The following is a 19392-nucleotide window of genomic DNA, read 5'->3' as shown; positions in this document are numbered from 1 at the left end:
CTGCAGTTCTTGATGCAATAATTCATAGCAAGAGGTGACATTTATCGGAGACTGTTAAACAAAATATTGCAAGCGTGCTAATATTTTAAGCATATTTTATTTGAAATTTAAAAAAATCTTTGTGTCTGTGCCCCTTATAAAGTTTGTATGTCTGCTACCTGGCATTACATTTTATGATACACATGGCTCGGCCCGACAAGGTCTCATTTATGTCAAATCCAGCCCTCATAACAAATTAGTTTGATACCCCTGGTCTATTGTGTTGCTGGCTATGTAAGTGTGCTCCAGACTAAGTAGTTTCTGCACCATTTAACGTATCATGTTTAAATACTTATGCTCTGTTCTAGATTTGTTTTCAGATTTCTGCAGTCCAAACCCTATTGTACTGTTCACTGAATGTTCTATCTTGTTGATTGTACTTGACTTACACTATGTAATCCACCTTGACTCTCAGCAAGAAAAGCAGACTATAAATTAATTATGATAATATTGCGACGACCAGTGCTTTTTTTTGTAGCAGGAACTCCTTTCCATATTAGGTCAAACCCCCCGATGTAGCCAATCCTCCAAGAGTTTACAGGGCTCTTCTTACAAGGCCTACTGTAAGCTCTTGAAGGATTGGCTACATCAGGGGTGTGTGGCTTAAAATGCAAAGGAGTTCCTGCTACCAAAAAAGCCCTGGTGATGACCATTAGCTGAAACACCTGTAAAAGTGGGTTGGGCAAATTCACGCTCTGCCAACAGCTATGAACCTGGAAAGTTAGGTTCAAAACAGTTCCTCTCACAATGCCAGTCAAAGGAGAGCAAAAGTGGCGAGATCTGTTGCTTTCAAGCCCTGCTTCTAGGCTTTCAATCTAGGAAACAGGATGTTGGACAAAGTGTACCTTAGGGGTTCTTCCTCTGAGCACTTCTCAGCAGTTCCAGGCCACCACCCGAGTCACTACATATATCTACACCAAAGAGTTTTATATTTCTTGGGAAAAGTACCTCTAAAAACTTTAATAGTGCAGATGACCCAGAATTAATTCTGCCTATTTCCAGACATGGTAACAAGAATAATCCCGCATTGTGTATTAATTTATCAAATAAATAATTTATAAATTGTTCAAAACATGATTCAAAAATTGAGCAGTCAATACAAGCTAAATATAAATGTATCTGTAAAGTCATTTCCACCCTGCCCAAACAGTAATGTCCAAAATATGAAAACAGCACAAAAAACTGGCCAGCCATAAAATCAGATTGTGGAAAATATATTGAGCTTTGCAAGACACACTTACAGATGTAAGTGCTTGGAGCCTGCTTCGGCAGGGAGGGTGGGATATAAATCCAATAAATAATAATAACAATAATAATGTGTTAAATGAACAACTCCATCATAAAATACTTCTTATATTTTGGACATCATTGTTCTTTATTGTTTGGACAGGGTGGAAATGACTTTACAGATACATTTATATTCAGCTATATAGATTGCACTATTTTTGAATCATGTTTTGAACAATTTGTATATTATATTTTATAAATTCATATATGGCATGGGATTATTCTTGTTACCAGTTTGTGCTTTCCACTGTGATCCCACTTTTTGTTATGTTCTGTTTCCAGATATGGGGCACGTGGTCTGTTGGTGGAAATCCATAGAATTTTCATTATTTGTCCCTTTGGATGCTATATGTTAACCTGTGGTTTCATTTGAACACAAAAACAAGTAAAGCATACCAAGGTCACTATCATCCACAATGGCTAGCAGCAGTTCTCCAAGGTCTCGTGCAAAGGTCTTTTGCATTACTTGCTTCCTGGTTCTCTTAGCTGGAGATACTGAGGATTGAACACTGAACCTTTGGCATTCAAATCAAATGCTCTGCCATCCATGCCCCGCCCACCTTGTGTATGCAGACATCATGGACCCAAATCAATAAACTGTAACCAGTACATTTATTATTTGTTTTACAAAAATCTAACCAGTACATTTATTATTCATTTTTTAAAAAAATTTAATACTGCAGCTAGCTACTGGCAATATTACTTTGAGAATTGCACTGTTTTGTGAGTTAATTAAAAGCTTTTCATTAATTAGAGTATTTTCATATAAAATATGTAACATGTCACATTAGTAGTGCTTGCATTGAAGGCCCCTATCCTAAAAACCTTTACAGTCCCCAGACTAGTGAAAAGGGCACTTTCAGGCATCCCTTGGTTAGGTCTTGTTAGTTGCCAGTTAGGGCAGATGTCAAAATTCCTGAGTTACTGGTAGTGAGAACATAACCTGTAATTTGTTCCTCATAAAATTCCTGAGATGGGTAGCTATGGTTCATCTGTTGTGAACTGTGGGTTTGTGTAGTTCACACTGTGTCCATCCAGCACTAATACATACAAGGTGATTTTCTGCAGATAAAAAACAAGGAAATAAAAAATGGAGAACGGGGACATGAGTTTTGTCAGAGACAAAGTTGTTACACCTCAACTAACTTTGTATTGGGGAATATTAATACTTCTTAGCTCAAAATGGTGAGAGGTGAGGTGAGCAGGGATCTCTGTCAATGTCTATGGAGATGGACCACTGAAAATCCTTTGGTTAATAATGGATTTTATTATAGGTATAGGGTTTGAAATCGTTACATCCCAATCAAACAATTTCAAGCATACAAGAGGAATACAGAGATTAGCTGAATAGGTATGGATGGGGGGGAGGTTATACAATACCTAGATCTTGCAGGGTAGGCTCAGTCAGAGGAAATGCAAGGCCTCTGAAGGGAGATTTCTCTTGAGAAGAAGGGGTGAGAGTAGGAAGGGATGGAGGGAGGAGAGGATGGAGGACTTCCCTTTTCTTTTCCGACTCCTCCTTTTCTCTCTCTTGACCCTCAATCTGACAAGTGGGATTGCCTGTTTTCTAGGGTAAATTATGTGACATCAAGCGATTCAATTACCCAATGAGGAGGCAGAGTGTCACACCAATGGAAAATCAGAGTGTCATATGTGGAATATCCAATCAGAGATCATTGTGTCATAGATCCATACCCCAACATAGGTATTTTAATTACATTGGCCAAATGACTTTTTATGGCCCTGTTTTCCCAAACTGATTCCTTTGAAGCTCCTCAAAAGTGATAGATTTCTCTCTTAGTGTCAAACATGGATAGGCATCCATCAAGTGTTCAGGAGACTGGTTGACTTTGATAGCCTTAGCAGTGATTAAAGAAAAATGGAAACTTTGTTAAAGTCAGAAATGTGAGATCAGTTTGCAGTTATACCACACATTCACAACAAGATGAGCACTTAACCTTTAACCTTTGTGTTTCTGCTGTCTTGCCCTGAAGAATAACAGAACGTGTATGTGTGTATATATATATATATATATATATATATACATACATACACACACACACACACACACACACACACACATATATATATATATATATATATATATACACACACACACACACACACACACACAAGCCATTTATTTGTGTTGCAGGGTTCCTGTTCACCCTTATTTCTTTATGCTTTGATAACAAGATTTAAAAGGTTGCCAAAAGAGTGAAGGAACTTTTACAGCTCTGCCCAGCATTGGTCCCTCTCTGGGCCTGGAATTCTTCATTTCCAGAAGCAAAAAGATGGATGCTGCTCAACCGTTCAGCATTTGGCCACCATGTCCAGCCTGTGAATCAGACTTGACATCATTCCAGCCTGCCTTGTTCATTAACAATCTGGAGTTGGGAGTGAGCAGTGAAGTGGCCAAGTTTGCAGATTACACTAAATTGTTCAGGGTGGTGAGAACCAGAGAGGATTGTGAGGAACTCCAAAGGGATCTGTTGAGGCTGGGTGAGTGGGCGTCAACGTGGCAGATGCGGTTCAATGTGGCCAAGTGCAAAGTAATGCACATTGGGGCCAAGAATCCCAGCTACAAATACAAGTTGATGGGGTGTGAACTGGCAGAGACTGACCAAGAGAGAGATCTTGGGGTCGTGAAAATGTCAAGACAGTTTGCGTTTGCAATAAAAAAGACCAACGCCATGCTGGGAATTATTAGGAAGGGAACTGAAAACAAATCAGCCAGTATCATAATGCCCCTGTATAAATTGATGGTGCGGTCTCATTTGGAGTACTGTATGCAGTTCTGGTCGCCGCACCTCAAAAAGGATATTACAGCATTGGAGAGAGTCCAGAAAAGGGCAACTAGAATTATTAAAGGGCTGGAATACTTTCCCTATGAAGAAAGGTTGAAACGCTTGGGGCTCTTTAGCTTGGAGAAACGTCTACTGCGAGGTTTACAAGATAATGCATGGGATGGAGAAAGTAGAGAAAGAAGTACTTTTCTCCCTTTCTCACAATACACGAACTCGTGGGCATTCGATGAAATTGCTGAGCAGACAGGTTAAAACGGATAAAAGGAAGTACTTCTTCACCCAAAGGGTGATTAACATGTGGAATTCACTGCCACAGGAGGTGGCGGCAGCTACAAGCATAGCCAGCTTCAAGAGGGGGTTAGATAAAAACATGGAGCAGAGGTCCATCAGTGGCTATTAGCCACAGTGTGTGTGTGTGTGTATGTATGTATGTATGTGTATATATATATATATATATATATATATATATATATATATATATATATATATATATATATATATATATAAAAATAAAAAAAAAATTGGCCACCGTGTGACACAGAGTGTTGGACTGGATGAGCCATTGGCCTGATCTAACATGGCTTCTCTTATGTTCTTATGCCTGGGGCTGAGAACAAATTGGATTTTTCTCCCTTATGTGCAAGAAAGACCATTCCAATTCAAATGGGCATTGCTGTGTCATATTAATATTCTAGGGTTACATTGCAATATCACATTCCAGGGGTGCATGGCTTGGGAATCAGTACAGGGGTGTCTTTCTGGATATCAAAGTGATGTCCCAGGTATGTCTTTACAGAGCAATAGATAAATTCATAGTTATATCGGAGTGTTCTGAAATGAACTTCATACACAGTTTCTTGCCTGCGTGGTAGGTAGGGCTGAGAGCTCTTTTGAAAACTGCTCTTCAGCAGATCAGCTCTTTCAAGAAGTGTGACTGACCCAAGGTCACTGAGCAGGTGCATGTGAAGGGTGGGGAATCAAACCCGGTTCTCCCAGATTAGAGTCCATGCCTTAACCACTGCACCAAACTGGCTCTATATGTATATGGAATTTTACTGAAATACTTTGAAAGAGTACAAAAAGGGAAATCTGGAAAAAGCAAACAAAAACAGAGCAATGCAGGTATTTCCAACAAGACAAAAATGTGGAAAATCACTAAAAAGTTCTGCAATGCTCAGTAGCAATGTATTTTAAGTGGGTTTCCATTACTAAAGCCACCTGTCCAGGAAGCCTCTGTAAAGAATTAATGCTGTACTTCTGCAATTTTTAAGAGTTTCAAAAAAAAAAATTAAAGTTCCAGGGTTTTCAAAAATAAAATACATACATGCTGGAGTGTTCTTGTTCATTTTGTAGATTATAAAAGCACAGATAAAACAGTAAGACTGAAACAGCAAGCATTTTTTATTCAGTGGCCCATGTAGTTCAGATTTCTGTCTCTAAAGGTTACAATCCAAAAAACACTTTCCATAAAGTAAGTACCACTGAATAAAATGGAACTTACTTCTGAATCGACCTGGTTAGGATGATTCCCTAAAAGTGGCCAGTTTCAGGGCCAATCTAGATGTGAATGCATCCACAGGTCTGGCAAAAGAACACCACCGCAATTTAAAAGAGATTTTTAAAAATGCTGTGAGGGCCTGATCCTGATCTGGCCTGCAGGACTGCGATCCAAGGTGCTCCTGTCTCTCACACACAACATGCCTTTTCAAGTGCTAAATTGGCTGTACCTGCCCACAGCTGTTTCGACACCTCAGAAGGTGTGAGGCAGGGGCAAAAGCATCTTAACCCACCATGCCATAGGCCTTAATAACATTTTAAAATCTCTTTAAAATGATGGCAGTGTCCATGGGTCCACCCATGGACACCTGTCATGCCTCGTTTGGCCCACAGACGCCGAAGGGGAAGTATATGATAGTAAGCATTGTGCTCTTTCATGTTTGGATTTAGAAATTCCTAATTTTGTTACAAACTGCAGATTCAAAAACCACATGTGAGATTCTCAAAATTGTGGCCTCTTTAGATTTTCCACACATTCAGAAACTGCAAGAGCCCTTATGTATCTTCTGGTGGTGCCACAGTAGTTCACCCTGACTTCCCCATCAACTAGTGTCTCACTAGTCCCAGAGTCTCTTAACTTAAAAGATACTTATCAAAAAACTCTAATTTACCTGGAAGTCATGGATATAAGTAAGAAAAAAGCTGGTAAAAGAGAAACCCAAAGACCATTCAGAGACTGTGTTCATGATGTGAAGACCATATCCCTGTGGGGGGAAAAACAGAAAAAAACTATATAGTAAAGTATTTTTCAGTGGTCGAAGTTTTTGTTCTGTATTTTTGCTGTTCAGTTGACAATCTCATTAGGGACACATCTCTAAAAACAAAACAAATAAAAAACATGTACAACATTACTATAAGATACCTCAGAAAAGTTAATTAATATTACTGAAAAGAACAATCAATATAGCCAGCACTGAATAAAAACTAACAAGGGAAGGATTCTTTTTTTAAGACCAACTTAGTTTTATTCAGAACGTAAGTTTTGTACTGAGTTAAAACAATTTTATTGGCAACATATGGTAACAAAATTATTTCTTAAATCTTAATGACTTCTTTTATCTACCCCATATATTACTTTCTACCCACCCCTCCCCCCGTTACTTGACCCCCACCCCTCCACCTGAACCTCATTCCACTGTCCCGTAATTTTTCTGTCAGTTTTTTATATGTTCTTCTATCATTTATCACTTGCCTTGGCAACTCCTTCATGATTCTTACTCTGCTGCCTCCCACTATCAATGTCTTTTCAAAATTTTTACTCATGATCTTTCCCACCATTTCTTTTGTCATGCATCTTATCACAACATCTCTTGGTAGATTATTTTTCTTGGCATAAAGTGAGTTCACTCTATACATATAGTCATACATGTTTTTAGTCCCTTCAGGATCTTCCTCTAAAAATTCTGCAGTTATTTTTATTATATATTCTTTTAGATCACCATCTTCCTTTTCAGGTACTCCTCTCAGACGTATCTGAGTCTCCATCAATTTGCAATCATGGATTGTCACTTTTTCTTGCATTTTCAACAAGGTGGAATCATATACTTTCATTCTGCCTTCTACCTCCTGCACTTTCTTAGATGTTTCCTGTTTCCTTTCTGAGATCTTCCATATTTGTTTTAATCGCTTCAATAATTTCCTTTTTGGATTCATTCATCATCTCTCTCATACCTTTCATCATTCTGGCCTCTATTGCTTCTAATTGGTCCTGCATTTTTTCCAATGAAGTAGCCCTTGTACGGGGCTGCTTGTGTTCTGACATTTAAAAACAGCGAAAATTTGGACCTCACCAATTTCAGATTCAATTATCAGATTCAAAAGAATAGGACTTGCCCTTTATAACAAGCCTAATTTCGCCATCCTCAGAGCTCCCAAAGCCAAGATATTTCTTTTTAAAGTTTTTAAATCTTTCAAAATGGCGGTCGCAACTTTTTGCTGCTTCTTACTCTTTTTTTCCCCTTTTAAAAAATGCCTAAAATCCACACAAATAATATGTCCTACTTATCTTCTTGTCCTCTTCTCAATTAATTCCAATGATTTTTAATGTCCCGAACACTTTAAAAACATTATTTTAATTCTGGCCTCCCAGCAATGGCCGCCGATGTTTCTTAATGGTGTTATATTCCTAGAGTAGGCTTTCCATCCACTACTTCCTACTTTACTTGCCACGAAGTCTCATTCGCACTGGTAAGGAGATCTCATGATACTTGACGTACTTCCTGTGTTGCTTGAATGTGCTGCAGGTCTGTGACGATGGTGCTCTTTTTTCAAAACCGCAATTAGTCCAAACAAATTCCTTTCCACTATTTAGCACTGTCCTTTATATTTACAAAGTCCAAATTTTACCTCTTCCTCCCTTCTTCTTCCAAGCTTTCTAAATTTTCATTTCCCACCTTTGAAATTTACTCCATTAAACTGTAAATAGTCCCAGAGTGAAAGATAGTAATCTGTACCTTCTCTTCCAATTATCCAGGTTCCCACCGGTCTTGTGTAGCTTTAGATGTTTAGCAATGTCCAAGAAGGTTAGGACTCTGTCGAGCTTATGTCAAATAAATGACTCTGAAAACTTCTACAGATGATGAAAATGCAACTCTTCCTGGAGACCCCTCAAAGCCTCAAAGGAGCCCCCCCCCCGGGACTCCCTTTTAGCCAAGGTAAATCTCCTCAAAGTTTCCTGTGCATATCTTGGACTAATCTCTGACTGAGAAAAGTAGGCATTAGGCATTTATTTGCCTTCCACTACCCCGAACAGAAGTTCCAGCCTGCTCCCGTTATGAGAAGCAGCTCAGCTCGACATTTTCCTCCCCCGGAAGTACAAGGGCAGGATTCTTTTTCCTCCTCTCCTGTTCAATTCCTGCGATGTTGATTCACAGCTAATCACAATGACTGTATTAAATTGGCTTGGCTCTGAAAGACCTTTTCATGCTATTAAGCCCTTTTGCATGTGATTATTCCTTTGCAAGAGAATCCTGTTTTTCAAATAGAAGTATTTTTGATATGAGGTACCTTTGATATCATATATAAATTAGTCTAGCACAATTTCCTTTCTGATATTGTGACATGCCTCTTCTAATTAAGAAGTCTTGAGCATGCATACTCAGCAAACTGCAGAGTTCAGCACAGTCTTGATGAAAGGGCTTGTTTCATCAGGTATCCAGTTCACACAAGCTGAACCACATTTTAATTCAGATTGCTCTCTTGATACCCTATAGAGACTATTGGTAGAATTGTTCCCCAACATGAAATAAAAGTGGTGAAAAATGCTTTATCTGTTGAATTTCTGCCTCCTCAAGATACCAAATCTCTCTGCCATCATAAAAGATGCCAAGCGTATCCCTCAGTCTATTTTCAGCAGCTTTACAGTGGCATCATAGATGCCTAGAAACAGATCTTGAGCAAGCATCTATTACCAAAAGAAATGGAAGAAAATCCCTGCTGAATACAGCCAAAAGGATCATTTAATACAGTATCCTGTTTCCCTTATAACACAAATGTTACTCATTGATACACTTACCTGCCTGATGAATTGGAGCCACTACTAAACCCATTCAGGCTGCTTTTGGCAGAGTTCTCTGGAGGTTTTACAAGAGGGCTGGTGAATGAGATCTGATTTGCTCTCATATGAGAGCAGACCAGAGACAACACACCATGATCACAGCAGAAAGTCAGTTCCACTGAAAGAGCTTTTTGTGGAGTGGGGGTCAGCTGCAATATACAAGGTGGACTGATTAGAGACAGTAAATAAGACCAATGACCTATTCATATTTGTCATAATTGGGCTGAGACCTGGAAAAGAATGATAAGAAATGGGCCCCAACACTAAGGGAAAATGTGAGGAACTACTCTTCCTCCACTGTCTCAGATGACAGATTTAAGTGCTTTAGTTTTATTTAATTTTTTTCATGGGGAAAAATGTATTCATGCAGGCTAGTGGGCTGGCAGAGGCTCATGCAAGGCAAATGTCATGATACTGCATTGGATTAAAGACCAGATGCTTCATGGCCCTTTTGGTCACAACAAGAATCCAGCCAGCCATGGACTTCTTCCCTGTTCCTTCTTTTGCAGTGTTTTTGGAAACTGTTGCCAATAGCTTTTGGGGAGGCAGATAACAAATTTATTCTTCATTATCAAAGATTTCAGGTTTTCACGGCTGGTAACATCATTAGGGTTTGTAGAATCTTTCGGGCTCAAGTGCCGTGTTCTACTGGAGAAAGTTTTCCTTCCAGACGTTTTGTTCTCAGCTGCGGAGAACATCCTCAGTGGCGTTGCAGCCGGAGCAGGCGCTCAGACCTTCTTGGCTGCTGTGCATTATTATTTTTATAATAATTATTATTCTTCATTCTATTATTATTATTATTCATTTTCTCTTAATTCACATTTGCTCATAACAATACAACTTACTTTGTCATTGGGGTCCCAGTGCATCTTCAACATTACATCCGCTCCATACTGAGAACTACGTAAAATGACTGAAGAAATAAGCACTTTTTTAAAAGTTAAGGAATATCTGAGTCATATGGGGAGCTCTCTTGCTTTATGTTGCTTCCACGGCAGTGCATTTGGATATCATCTGTACATCCAGTTGAATGGACGGAGAGCCAAATTACATCACTGACATCCTGCTGCATTCCTTGTTCTCCCCCCCCCATCTTTTTTTCATCACCTGATTTATGGAGATTCCTTTTAACTCAAAGTCAACTGCATGTTGGGTTATAAGGTTACAATTCTTTGTACATTTCTTTCAGAGTAAATCCCTTTCTTTAAGTAAGCATGGGCTGCATGGCTGCAATCTATGTATAAGCAATTTTAATTCAACAGGCTTTGGGTTAGCCTAATTTTTCATGGCTGTAATCCTATGCATACTTACTTTTGGAACCTCCCAATGAAATTGGACTTACTTTTTAGAAAACCCAGATAGGACTGGAGTTCTGTGCACAAATCCCACTGAACTCAACATTTGTTTCTTTCTGATGGGACATCACATACATAATATTAATACAATGCACAGCAGTATATTTAATAGCTACTGAAGTACACACATTCTGCGATATTTTGCAGCACTGCTTGATAAATGGCACTTCTTAGTCACTGTTTCTTCTAATACGAGTGATGTTTTCATGAAACTTTCACCATTTCCATTTTGTTTCAAAGGATACTACTCACTATGCTTACTGTACACCACAACAGAACCATCAATCTGATCCTGAAGACAACCTTGCTTCCATGTGGCAACTTATAGGAAAGGATGGTCTGAACCAAGATGTAAAAGATTCCTACTCCAAATGCAAGGTGACCTCCAATTACATGTATCACAATCAGAGCGCTTTTCTAGAGGAAAAGACAAGATTTCATAGCAGGTTAGAAAGGGATATCTGACAAGCATAGCCATGATTTATAAACTGAGCCTTTGAAAAGGAGACTCAAGGAGAGTTTACATTGGTCAAAAAATTTATCTGATAGTAGACAGTTTTCTCTATGAACCATTACAAGTTATTGGAAGGCTGTTTTTTTCTGATAAAGAGTAAAGCGGATAGTGAATGATCGCATCTTTTAAAAGAGTCTATGTAGCCTTGCTCAAAGCATGCAGCTTTACCGCAAAATGCCACTGAGTCTCAAATATTTGTGCTGCTGATATTTCAGAGAGCAAGATGTCATTTTCAAAAAGAAATTTTAAAATGTGAGCTGAATGTAACTGAGTCAGAGATACATGATGTGATTGACTTGGAACTAATTTATATACCTTGCACAAACAACCTGTAGGATGCATGTGAAAAAGAGGAAAGAACCAGTAAACCATAAAATGTACTTTTGCATACTAAATTTTGACAAAGCACATGGTGATATTTGGGATAGGATGCCAATTATTTCCATCTGAGTAAACATTAGTGGCCAGTTGTCAAGACCCTCAGGTGAAATCTAAGAGCTAGATGGCACACCCAGCTACAGCCTGAATAGCTGCTCAATTCAACTAACATAGGCTTCTTGCAAGAAACATCTTTTCTTTCCGCACTTAGTGTAGAAGCTGAATGTTCAGATCTTAAATAATATACTGCCACCCAGTGCTCTTTATGCAACGTATACATGGTAGTACATGATCACACATTGGTTGGAAATGTCAAAGAATGAAATGCATCACTGAGGATATGGTCAGCATACTGTCAGATCCGCACCCACTAATTAATAGTATTTGAGCAAGTGACTCTTTTGCTCTAGCTAGATTACATCAGTATGTTCTGCATGACTGCCATTGTGTTTGACTTATTACTCTAAACTGTTCTTTTGGGGATGTAGAAATTTAACTTCTTGTTGTATATGTTGATTATGTGCAGAGCTTTTTTTGTAGTAGGAACTCCTTTGCATATTAGGCCACACCTTCCTGATGCAGCCAATCCTTCAAGAGCTTACAGGGCTCTTAGTACAGGTCCTACTGTAAGCTCCAGGAGGGTTTGATTCCCCACTCCTCCATTTGCACCTGCTGGAATGGCCTTAGCTCTCATAGGAGTTGTCCTTGAAAGTTGCTCTGAGTCTCTGATTCAGAGAGAAGGGCAGGGTATAAATCTGCAGTCATCTTCTTCTACATCAGGGAGGTGTGGCCTAATATGCAAAGGAGTTCCTGCTACAAAAAAAGCCCTGCTTATGAGTGCCATTGCATGAAACTATGCCTGCAATCTCTTTTTCAACTTCACATTACTTTGGATTCCTAGGGGGAACTCTGTTTGTGGAAAAGGCCTTTGCTGCCTCCTCCTTATACTGCAGCTTCCCAAAAGTCATTGTTAAAGTTTGAGGAACTCTTAAGGATACAGCATGGCATGGATACAACATGGCAGGTTGAGATGGGAAAGGAAAATTGATAGAACATGTTCCCATTCTCTTCTTGTGGAGCAGAATTATTGCCTCCCATCATGAAACAGCTTTGGATCCAATTAATTCTTTTACTATTTTGCTTGAGTTATGCTTTACTTATGGCTTGTAGCCAAAATGCTATATTGATTGCTACCAAAAGGATTACTTTGTGCATCACACCCTTATAATTGCTGTGTGATGAGCAAAGTCTGGCAATGAAGAGAAACCTATTAAGAGATAAGGGAGGAGGGACACTGGTACACTAGTAATAAAAAATGCTTTGATAGAATATAAAGAAAAGTGCTTACTATTATCATCTATGGTGGAAACCAACCAATCTCCATCTTCTCTCTGGAAAAAGGTCCATGGCATACTTATGATTAGCATGTGTACCCCTGTAATTCCCAGAGTATTATAGATGAAAGGCAAACCTGGACGTTTGCAATGATGCAAATCCCAAAGCAACTGACCATTCCTAACACCAAGCCAGCCTTATTTAACTTGAGGATTATAGAGTCTTCAGGATTCAAAGACAAGACTTGCTTGTATCGGACATAAATGGTTGCAGTGCCTGTAAACAAACAATCCAAACGCAGTGATGATGGAATATGAGCATCTGCTTTACACTTCATAGATGGCAGAAGCTAACAGCAGTTATTACTGTCACATACAGCCATCAAGTACTCAGAATTCAATTAAAGGAATGTAGAAATGAAAATGGTATGCAAACCTGAGATAATTTATTTTTGACTGTAATATTTTAGTACACATATTTTTCAAATTTTTCCATAATTCAACTCAACAGGATTAATAATTAATAATCCTGTTGAGTCTTAATAAGTGGTTAATAATCAAGTACATGCTGTTATCTGAATTTTCCAGTACTATCCTCAAGATCTACCAACAGTCAGAGCAGGGTTCTCAGCAGCTATCCTGGACCCATGCAATATTTCCCCCCTTTGAGCCTCACCAAAGCCCAATGAATAACCAACCTTCAGAACCCCCCCCTTTTTTTTCTGTACTTACCCAGAAGAGCAGAAATGTTTACCATTATCCCAAATAAACAACTTTCAGGAGGTACTGTCCCTGTGTCACTGAAAGAAAAGTAATTTTGGTGTAAGTTTTTACTGCTTGACAAATCCAAAATTAAAAAAGAGTTTGTAAATACATCCAAGACAAGAACCGGCTGAAAACAAATATGGCTGATGAAAGGGAAGTAAGAAAAACAGGAGACATGTTCATGTAGCACATGAGACATTAGTCTTAAGTTTTCCTATTATTTCAAACCATATTGGGCTAGTGCAAGAAAATCCAGCACAATTACTTTTTCTAAAGAATGTTATCAATACTCCCTCTAAGCTGTGCAGTCTTACAAGCAAAAATTCTACTTTGTGAGCTACTGGCATTAAAGTTGTGAGCTACTCAAAACACTTTCTCTGCTTCTCAAGAAAAGCTTCACCCCTCCCCCCCAATTTGTCTAACTCAGTAAACCTTCCAGGAGGATCTGGCTGCAAGTAGGCTTCTCCCCCCTATGCCAATCTGAAGCCCCCACAGTAGCAATGCTGCACTTGTTCAGAGTGGCATGGCGGTGAGCAAAGGGGACAGATTGGAGGCCCTCCAATGGAGGAGCCATACAGATGGAAGGGGGATTGAATGGAGTTGCCTGGCCTCTGGGCCCCACTGTAGCTAGAGTCCTGGAGCTACTGCATAAATTAGTTTGCTCTGGGGCCATTTTTCCTGAGCTAAGACAAATATGTGTGAGCCAGAGACTAAAAAATTGCGAGCTAGCTCACACTAACTCCTCATAGAGGGAATACTGAATGTCATGTTCTTTAAGAACAGAGAATAATTGCTGGTCTACTATAGCTCCTCTTTTTTTTTAGCACCAGAAGTTATGTATGTCTAAATTTCACTAGAAGGACTTCAATATGCTTAAAATATACAGATGGCAGCCTTAACGTTTATTTTATATTAATAAAGTATATCACTATAGGACCAACACAAAAAACATTGGCCCCTACAGTGAAAAATCCATATGGTGTCTTGCCATGAAGGTATAATTAAAGGTGCTTCAATGAATGGTAGCTTTTAAAGGTGCTTTAATGGTAGCTACCTCACTTTGCCTCATGGTAAGGTTGTTTCAGCTTGATCATGGATAGCAACAAGGGTTTATAGGCACCAGACAAGGGCTTGGATACCTCAGTACTAAACTGGAACAGTGAACTTTAGTCACTGATAAAAATAAGAAAAGAAGGGACTGTAATCTTTTGACTATATGAAGGATATATGAAGTCCAATTTAGCTCTCTATTGTCTATTCCTACTGCCAGGGCTTTTTGGGGGCGAACATAGTGGAATGGAGTTCCAGAACCTCTTTGTGTCAACAAAATTATAAAAAAACATTTAAAAGTTCATGAGGGACACCTGTGTGTTTCTCCTTCATTTCCCTCTTGAGAGTCCCAGCATCTCTTTTACCAGAAAAGAAACCTGGCCTACTGGCAATGGTTCTTCAGCATTTCAGGCAAAGATAACTCCAGGGACTGAACCCAAGAACTTCCTCTTACAAAATCATGTGCTGTACCACTAGGCCTTTCTTTTTCTCAAATTCTTCTATACTGCAAATGTAAAATCTATATTGGTTACAAAATACATGTGATTGACTTCCAATCTGCCTTAAGATTATTCACATATGCCACAGCTAGCATGAGGGCAGATCAAAGGTGCTGTTTTTACTTTTGTGTGGGGTTGGGGGAGTCACCTGTAAATGACAAGGGGTGGGGGTTTGGTGCAGGATGTGACATCACCAGAAGGGGTGGAATTCAATTATACAGGTGGGTCCCTAGATCCACAGCAAAGTCTTTATTGATGGCCAAATCACTCCTTTATTTTTTATTACTGGTCCAGCTGGTTGGATCCAGACCATAGCAGTTTGCCAAGTTTCTTTTTAGTTGCTTCATGACTCAGCTGACTTTTGAACTCCGAACTCAACATCTCCCTTAATCATCCCGCTAACTAGTCCTGTTCAAATGTTTCAGTAAATGTGTATGCATCCTACAAGTGCATCTGCTTGTTAAAAGAACATGATTTCTGACAGCAACACAGCTGACTTTGCCACCAAACTGTGCTATTTTGTTCTCACCCATGTAAACTTCAAATTTGGTGACTTATTCCTTCAGCTCAATGGTACAGCTATGGGCACCCTACAAGGCTCCCCAGTATGCTTAACATCTTTATGGTTGATCTGGAGCAGTGTTTCCCATTTGCAGGGTGGTGACCTGGTCCTGGGCCATGGAAGCCTCACTTCCGGGTCACAAGAAAAGCCAAAGCTAGCCCCACCCGCAGCAAAGCATGACCTCTGCTCTTACTTACTTCCCTCCCCCATCTATCTATTGTGCAGAGAAAAGCTAGCCTTGAAGACAGACACAGGCTGCAAAGCCTGAGCAATGTTTGGCTTCCTTCCTTCCCCAATCTCTATGTTCTGCAGAGAGGAGCTGGGCTGCCACTCCTTCCTTCTCCCCCACTTCCAGTGTTTGAGAGAAAAGTTGGTGCCACTGGCATTTTAGACCCATGAAGTGTTCTTCAAGGTATGAGCTTTCATGTGCCCTGCAGTATGTTCTTTTGGGAAGATTTCCCCAGGAGGCCTGGGCGGAAAGTGGGCAGGGCGGGGAGTGGGCATTCCAGTAGCTTTTTTTTTTTTTTAACCAAACTACTCCTGGGAGAATTGTTGCTGGCTGGGGTCATCTGATGGTGAGTAAGACTTTCCCCTTCCCTTTGTCCCCTCTTCTTTCTTTCTTTCCCTGCAAGTGATGCTCTGTCTGTATTCTTGGTGCTGGGGGGGGGGAAGCAACTGTGGGGGGGCTTCTAGTTACTTCAGAAGAAGAGGCAGGTTTGGAGGAGTCCCTTGGAAGTGACATCACAGGAAGAGATGTAGTTTTGGTTCAGTGTGCCCCGGAAGTGACACTTGGCTCTTGACCTGGAAGTGACACCACAGGAAATGACATAATTCCTGTCTCCCAGCTTCACCCCCAAAGTCTCCTGGCTTCACCCCTGAATTTTAGTAGGCCACGAAGAAGAAATGCAAAAATAACTGGGCCACGGGAAAGAAAAGTTTGGGAAACCCTGATCTGCAGCAACACTTCCTAAACTGCTATCCAATCACACCTCTCTTATACCTACAATACATTGATGACATCTTTATTGTCTGGACACGTAGTAAAGAAGCCCTGAGGCATATTCCACCTGGTATTCAATGGCTTTCACCCCATCATCAATCTGACAATGAACCAATCTATGCAAGAAATAAATTTTCTAGACACTACTGTAAAAAGACATAATAGACACATAGATACCAACTTATACTGGAAGACAAACATATTTACATGCCTCCAGCTGCCATCCTAAACATACCAAAGAATCCATTGTATACAGCCAGGCTCTATGCTACAGTTGCATCTGTTCCAGTCCTACAGACAGAGATTCGCACTCGAAGGATCTACAACAAACCTTTTTGGAACTACAATATCCACCTGATGAAGTCAAGAAACAGATTATCAAAGCAAGAATGGTATCGAGAGAAAACCTGTTGCTAGAGAGGCCCCAAAGAGATAATAGAACACCACTAGTGGTACATACGCTCTCACCTCAAAATAGTTCAATGCATCATCGACGACTTACAACCTCTACTGGATAATTAAAGTCCTCTTTCACTAGCACTGGGGGGCAAACCTTTTCTTGTACACAGACAGCCCCCCCAATCTTAATTCCTCACCCACAATAATACAATGTCTAATTTGAACATGGACAGTGGTACCAGAGCTTGCAATAAACCCAAATGCCAACTTTGCTGCCATATACACCCAGACAACACAATCGTTTGACCTAACAACTACATCATCTATTCTATACCATCTCAGGGTCATTCACTTGCTCATCTTCTAGCATTGTTTATGCCATTAAATGCCAACAATGCCCTTTAGTTCTCTACACAGGGCAAACCCTATGTCAAAGAATCACAAAACTGAGAAACCTGTAGGAGAATACTCAGTGGGGGACATCAAAGTAGCTGGAACAGACTAGAATGGGAGATTGCTGTATTATAAGTTATTACAAATGTAATTGTATTCTTGTACATGCATGCCCTACGAAGCCTCTTTCTTGGAGCTTGCAAGGGAGAAGACCCGAATTTACCATGGCCATAACTACTGTTAGTGATATGGGACAGAAAATTTACCAGAAAAATTTCTGATGCTATATTTTTCTGTTGAAAAATTCCCCACGTCACATATGTTAATATAGTCTGCTTACCTACAGTTATCAGGGTTGTTGTGATGTTGCAACCAAGATGGAGCTTGGAATAAACACCACGCCATCATTAACATAACTGAGATAGTAGCACTATTAGATTATATTTTAGACTGTTTTTAGATTATTTAAATATTTAATTGTTAACTGTATTGAACTGTATAATCTTGTTTTATTGTTTTAATATGGCTTTTGCCATGTCCTGTAAGCCACCCTGAGCCTGCCTCGGCGGGGAGGGCGGGGTATAAAAAAATTTATTATTATGACTATTACATGGGCTAAATGTGGGATATGAAGCACAAATCTAGGGTTGCCAACCTCTAGGTGGCACCTGGTGATCACCCACTATACAATTGCTCTCCAGATGACCAAGATCAGCTCCCCTGGAGAAAATGGCTGCTTTGAAGAATGGGCTCAAGGGCACTGTACTCTGCTGAGGTCCCTCCCCTCCTCCACAAGCTCCACCCTAAAAATCTCCAGATACTTTCTAACCCAGAGCTGGGAACCCTACACAAACTCATGTTTGTACATAGTGTATTCACCTTCTTTTGCTGACATTATTTAAATAATCAAATTATTATTTCAATAAGTATCGGAAAGTATTCTGATTCAAATTTTCCCAGAAAACCCACATCACTGATTATCTCTACATTATACCTTGCAATACCTTTTAAAAATACAAGACAATCCTATCAGCATTAAATCTAAGTAAAATTTGCCCATGAAACTGTTAGCTTTACACTCAGTCTAATATTTCACTTTATGAAAATAGAGAGCAGTTTGATCCCACAGCTTTTTATTTGCATGAGCTTTTTTTAAAAAAAATGGGGAGGCCCTCCTGGAGAGTAACAGTGGGATACAGATAACTGCAGTAATAGAAAAGTTACTGACCTGATGTAAGGCATCAAAGGGTCAACATGATGAAGGAGGACTGCAGTAACATATGAAAATATAAACGAAGCAGACGTCCAAACTACGAGGACTGAAGGCAAGATACTCAGCCCTTGCTGAAACCACCACATGTCAGATCTTAAGGCTGTGAGGAATGAATACAAATTAAGTTAGCTTTGCCTCCCCTTTTTCAATTCTTTTAGAATGCACTCTTTTTGTTTCCTGCATTCAGGAACACCCAGCCACCCTCTTCATTCTATTTTGCAGCTCTGCAGGATTTAGTTTCATTTTTGGGCTGTGGTGCAAAGCCAGCTTGAATGAGGAAACAGAAAGATGCTGCAATTCAGAAGCCTAACTGGAAAGCAGAAGCTTATTTTGGATACATCCAACCCAAATTTTCTATAAATATTTTTGTAAAGTAGCAAACGGAGGAAATCAACAATGTAAGGCCTCCCTTTTTTTCTCAGCAAATTCATTAAATGTCAAAAGTGCCACTATTTTTCCAATCAAGTTCTCCATGTAAGCTGCTAAAATGACTTTTTTTTCTTGCTGCAGCTCACAGTCAATTACAGGATATAAAACAGTACATTCAGCATAAAACAACAAATCAGCACAAAACAATGTACAACCATCACTGGACAATAAAATAGGTCTAGGATCATAGAATT

At 39.6% G+C, this 19392-nt stretch overlaps 1 protein-coding gene across 1 annotated transcript; it reads right to left on the bottom strand.

Moving 5' to 3' along the window:
• Positions 1–1921: 1921 nt before the first annotated feature.
• Positions 1922–18917, bottom strand: DRAM2 (DNA damage regulated autophagy modulator 2). The gene is made up of 7 exons (XM_060231107.1): positions 18725–18917; positions 13560–13627; positions 12965–13104; positions 10847–11018; positions 10092–10174; positions 6302–6394; positions 1922–2388 (listed from the first exon to the last, which is right to left on the bottom strand). Exons 1-7 carry the CDS (start codon positions 18853–18855, stop codon positions 2308–2310), a joined length of 768 nt encoding a protein of 255 aa, XP_060087090.1. The 5' UTR covers positions 18856–18917; the 3' UTR covers positions 1922–2307.
• Between the last annotated feature and the right edge of the window lie 475 nt (positions 18918–19392).

The sequence above is a fragment of the Heteronotia binoei genome, chromosome 2 (genome assembly GCF_032191835.1).
Source record: "Heteronotia binoei isolate CCM8104 ecotype False Entrance Well chromosome 2, APGP_CSIRO_Hbin_v1, whole genome shotgun sequence".
NCBI lineage: Eukaryota > Metazoa > Chordata > Lepidosauria > Squamata > Gekkonidae > Heteronotia > Heteronotia binoei.
This window is presented reverse-complemented; position numbering and strand designations above follow the sequence as displayed.